The sequence below is a fragment of the Poecilia reticulata genome, linkage group LG8 (assembly GCF_000633615.1).
Source record: "Poecilia reticulata strain Guanapo linkage group LG8, Guppy_female_1.0+MT, whole genome shotgun sequence".
Taxonomy (NCBI): Eukaryota; Metazoa; Chordata; class Actinopteri; order Cyprinodontiformes; family Poeciliidae; genus Poecilia; species Poecilia reticulata.
This window is the reverse complement of record NC_024338.1, coordinates 918953-923002: the sequence shown is the minus strand read 5'-3', so window position 1 is coordinate 923002 and position 4050 is coordinate 918953. Positions and strand designations below refer to the sequence as shown.

General features: G+C 40.6%; 1 protein-coding gene across 1 annotated transcript in view; it reads left to right on the top strand.

Annotated features, from left to right (window-relative positions):
• The window catches only part of LOC103468141 (uncharacterized), a 15186-nt gene that overhangs the window by 6010 nt on the left and 5126 nt on the right, over positions 1–4050 (top strand). Inside the window, exons 3-4 of the mRNA XM_008415009.2 lie at positions 1402–1561; positions 1732–1855. Coding sequence (XP_008413231.1) covers positions 1402–1561; positions 1732–1855 — 284 coding nt within the window. The remainder of the gene's footprint in view (positions 1–1401; positions 1562–1731; positions 1856–4050) is intronic.

The window sequence follows — 4050 nt, the reverse complement described above, 5'->3', positions numbered from 1 at the left end:
GGGTTTTGATATCTTCCATGTTTTTATGTCTTTAATGTTTTTAATTTCTTTTTTTTTCTTTTCTACGTTTTAATGATGTAAAGCCCCCCGGAAAATGTCCCAGTTAAATGACGTTTAAAGTTCTACGGGGTTTAGAGTCCCAGTTGACGGCATTCAACTAAAAACATAGAGGTTGGAGTCCTTGTCAAACGGTGTTTTTGACTAAAGTCCCTGAGGGTTAGAATCCCAGTTAAMCGRCGTTTAACTAAAGTTCTACRGGGTTTAGAGTCCCAGTTGACRGAGTTTCAACTAAAAACCTAGAGGTTGSAGTCCTTGTCAAACKGTGTTTTTGACTAAAGTCCCTGAGGGTTAGAATCCCAGTTAAACAACGTTTAACTGAAGTCCTAAAAGGAGTGCGGGTTTTAATGTTGTCTTTTTAAAAAAAAAAAATCTCTCTTTCTCACTGTTTATTCAATGAAATGCCTTGCTGCTGAAATGTGCTATACAAATAAAATTTGATTGATTGATTGATTGATTGACTTATCCTCCGCAGCAGAGGTGGCCCTTGGTCTTCCTTTCCTGGGGCGGTCCTCATGTGAGCCAGTTCTTTTGTAGCGCTTGATGGATTTTGCGACTGCACTTGGGACACTTTCAAAGTTTTCCCAATTTTTTGGACTGACTGACCTTCATTTCTTAAAGTAATGATGGCCACTTGTTTTTCTTTACTGAGCTGCTTTTGTCTTGCCATAATACAAATTCTAACACTCTATTCAGTAGGACTATCAGCTGTGTGTCCACCTGACTTCTGCACAACACAACTGATGATCCCAACCCCATTTATAAGGCAAGAAATCCCACTTATTAACCTGACAGGGCACAACCTGTGAAGTGAAAACCATTTCAGGTGACAACCTCTTGAAACTCATCAAGAGAATGCAGAGTGTGTGCAAAGCAGTAATCACAGAAAAAGGTGGCTACTTTGAAGAAACTAGAATATAAGATGTATTTTCAGTTGTTTTACACTTTTTTGTTTAGTACATATTTCCACATGTGTTAATTCATAGTTTTGGTGCCTTCAGTGTGAATCTACAATGTCAATAGTCATGAAAATAAAGGAAACTCATTGAATGAGTAGGTTTGTCCAAACCTTTGGTCTGTACTGTATATTTTTAGCAATAAATAAATGAATAAATGAATAAATAAATAAATAAATAATCAACAAAAATAGAATTCCAGCCTCCCCACATTTTCAAACAAGTAAACAAAGACACACAGAGGAGACACCAAATCTACCCTAACTTGGTGTTTTGGAATTTCTCATGTTTTGATGGAGAATGATGTGATTGTATTAAGAAAATGCACTGAAGCAGTTTTCTGAATTAAAGTTCAGAAAAAGTAATATTAGAAAATGTGTGTGTTCAGGATCGACTGACCTCTCTGGGTATTTCCTACGTGTTGAGTGTGAGCCGCTGCAGCCCCCAGCCGTCTTTCCTGCCTCGCTCCAGATTCCTGCGTATTCCCATCGATGACTCCCTGTGGGATGACCTGCTGCCCTGGATCCCCCAGGCTCTCAGCTTCATAGGTCAGGTCCGCCTCCCCCCCACCTTTCTCACCCTAAACATCTGCTTCATAGTTTTCTTTGTTGTACTACCATGTTAATGCTAGCAGTTGACTGGTTCTTCAGTCTTAACTGTGCTAGTTGGATTAGCCATGCTAATATGAGGGTTATGTGCCATGGTGTGGTGTGTGCAGATTCAGCCATGTCCTCTGGGGCCTCGGTGTTGGTGCACTGTGCTGCAGGAATCTCCCGCTCCCCGGCTCTGGCTGTGGCCTACATCATGTACAGCCTGGAAATGGACCTGGACCATGCCTACAGGTACAGCACACAGGCCTTGAGCTTCAATTAAGTAGCACTATCTTACTTTAAATGCCTGAACTATGTGTTTTGAACAATGTCCCCAGATAACACACGATGTTAAATAAACGTTGAAAAATAGTTAGAATCGTTGATTTTTGGTTGAAGTCAACAAATGACGATGGATCAACCATCAAACAACCATCCAAGCAAACCGTTGAAACTGTGTCATTGAATCAACGTTGTTTTATGGTTGAAATCTGATGACTGAAATGCCGAAGTCTGATTAATGGTTGATTTTTGGTTGAAGTCGACAAATGACGGTGGATCAACCGTCAAACAACCATCCACCTCTAGCCAAGTAACCAACATTGAAACTGTGTCATTGAATCAATGTTGTTTTGTCGTTGAAATCTAATGACTGAAATGCATTTGTCTGTTCAACATCTCATGAATGTCAGCTGTTTTGCCGCACCCCTTCCCCTCCTCCTCCGCGCTCTGGGTCAGGGCATTTTCGTTACTGAGCGGGGGGGTTATCATGTTTTAAATTAAGCACTGAAGAGGATAGTCGGTGCTGATTCCTTTCTGTACATTTTCTTACTTGTTCATAACAATTCTCACTGACTGTTTGCTTGCGATATATTGACACAAAAACATCTACAACTTACTACAAGGAGTGGAGCGGTCCATCCCCACATTTACATGAGTGGGATGGCCCAAACACACAGCTGCTTCGCTGTTGGCTTGTTGGCAAAAGATGTTAATTCAATGTTGAATTATTATCACAAAGGTTGCATGTATGGTTGAGGTCAACAACTGATGGTGGATCAACTATAAAACACACTCTAAAAAGAAAATAGTTGAACCAATTTAATTGAATTGCTTCTGTAGGTAACAAGCAATTCAATTAAGTTTATCCAACTGAATTTATTAAATTTATCCAACTTAATTTATTAAGTTTAACCAATTCAATATATTATAATCATCCAACTCAATTTGTTAATTTATTAAGTATGTTTAAGATAACAGATTTAAGTCAGTCTTACTCAAATCATTTAGTTTACTTCAAAAATGGTAAATAAACTTACATAGCACTTTTCCAGTCATTTTGACCACTGAAAGCGCTTTACACTAGAGTCACATTCACACATTTATTTAATGCACAGATCAGTTGGGGTTGAGTGCCCAGGGGTCACATTGACATGTGGCAGGAGGAAGCTGGAATTCAACCGTCAACCTTCCGATCACGGTGGCTCAGTAGGGAACCTGTCCCTGGTTAGCTTGAGTCATTGTGTCAGACGAGGGAACTTTCTTTCAAGTAAAGTCAAAGTGAACCCAGTGTGTTTCAGCTCTGGTCCTCCAAGCCTTGCTACTTTTAGGCATTTCCCTAATTCAGCACACATGATTTTAATTGATGTCTGATTAACAGGGTTTTGCTGAAATGAAAACACGCAGGTCAGTTTGCCATGAGGACAAGGTTTGGGGAAGAACTCGTGATCTAAATGTTCAATCAATGTAAGATGTTTTTCACACCCCTCTACACACACACCTTTCCCCCCACCACCCACCCCTCACCTGGGCCCATCTACCCCTCAATCTCCTCCCCCTTTCCACTCTCCTCCCMTCCTCCTTGGGCTCCGGGTGAAACAATTTTAATTTTAGGTGAGGGTTTTAAATTTTCACATTTTATTTTGTTAAAGATTTTTTTGGCTTTAGTGACCTTTATTTGATAGTTAATTTACAAGAAAGGGGGAAGACATGCAGCAAAGGTTGCCAAGGCCGGGAATCGAACCTGCGACAACTGCGTCAGGCACTATGGCAGGGGTGGCCAACTCCAGGCCTGGAGGGCCGGTCTCCTGCAACTTTTAGATGTTTCTCTACTTCAACACACCTGAGTCAAATAATAAGGTTGTTAGCAGGACTCTGGAGAACCTGCCTGAACAGAAGAGGTGATTCAGCTATTGGATCCAGGTGTGTTCTACCCCTCTTTACCCCCTCTCATCCCTTCTTCCCTCCCCCATCCTTGAGCTCTGGGTCAGAACATTTTATTACTAAGTGGGGGTTAATCATGTTTCAAATTACACACTACATGTTGAGAACATTGGGTTGTGATTTCTTTATGTACATTTTCTTACTTGTCTGTAAATATTATTACTGACTGTGCATAATGTGTTGACACAAAAACATCTACAAGTCTCTACTAGGAGTTGTACAGT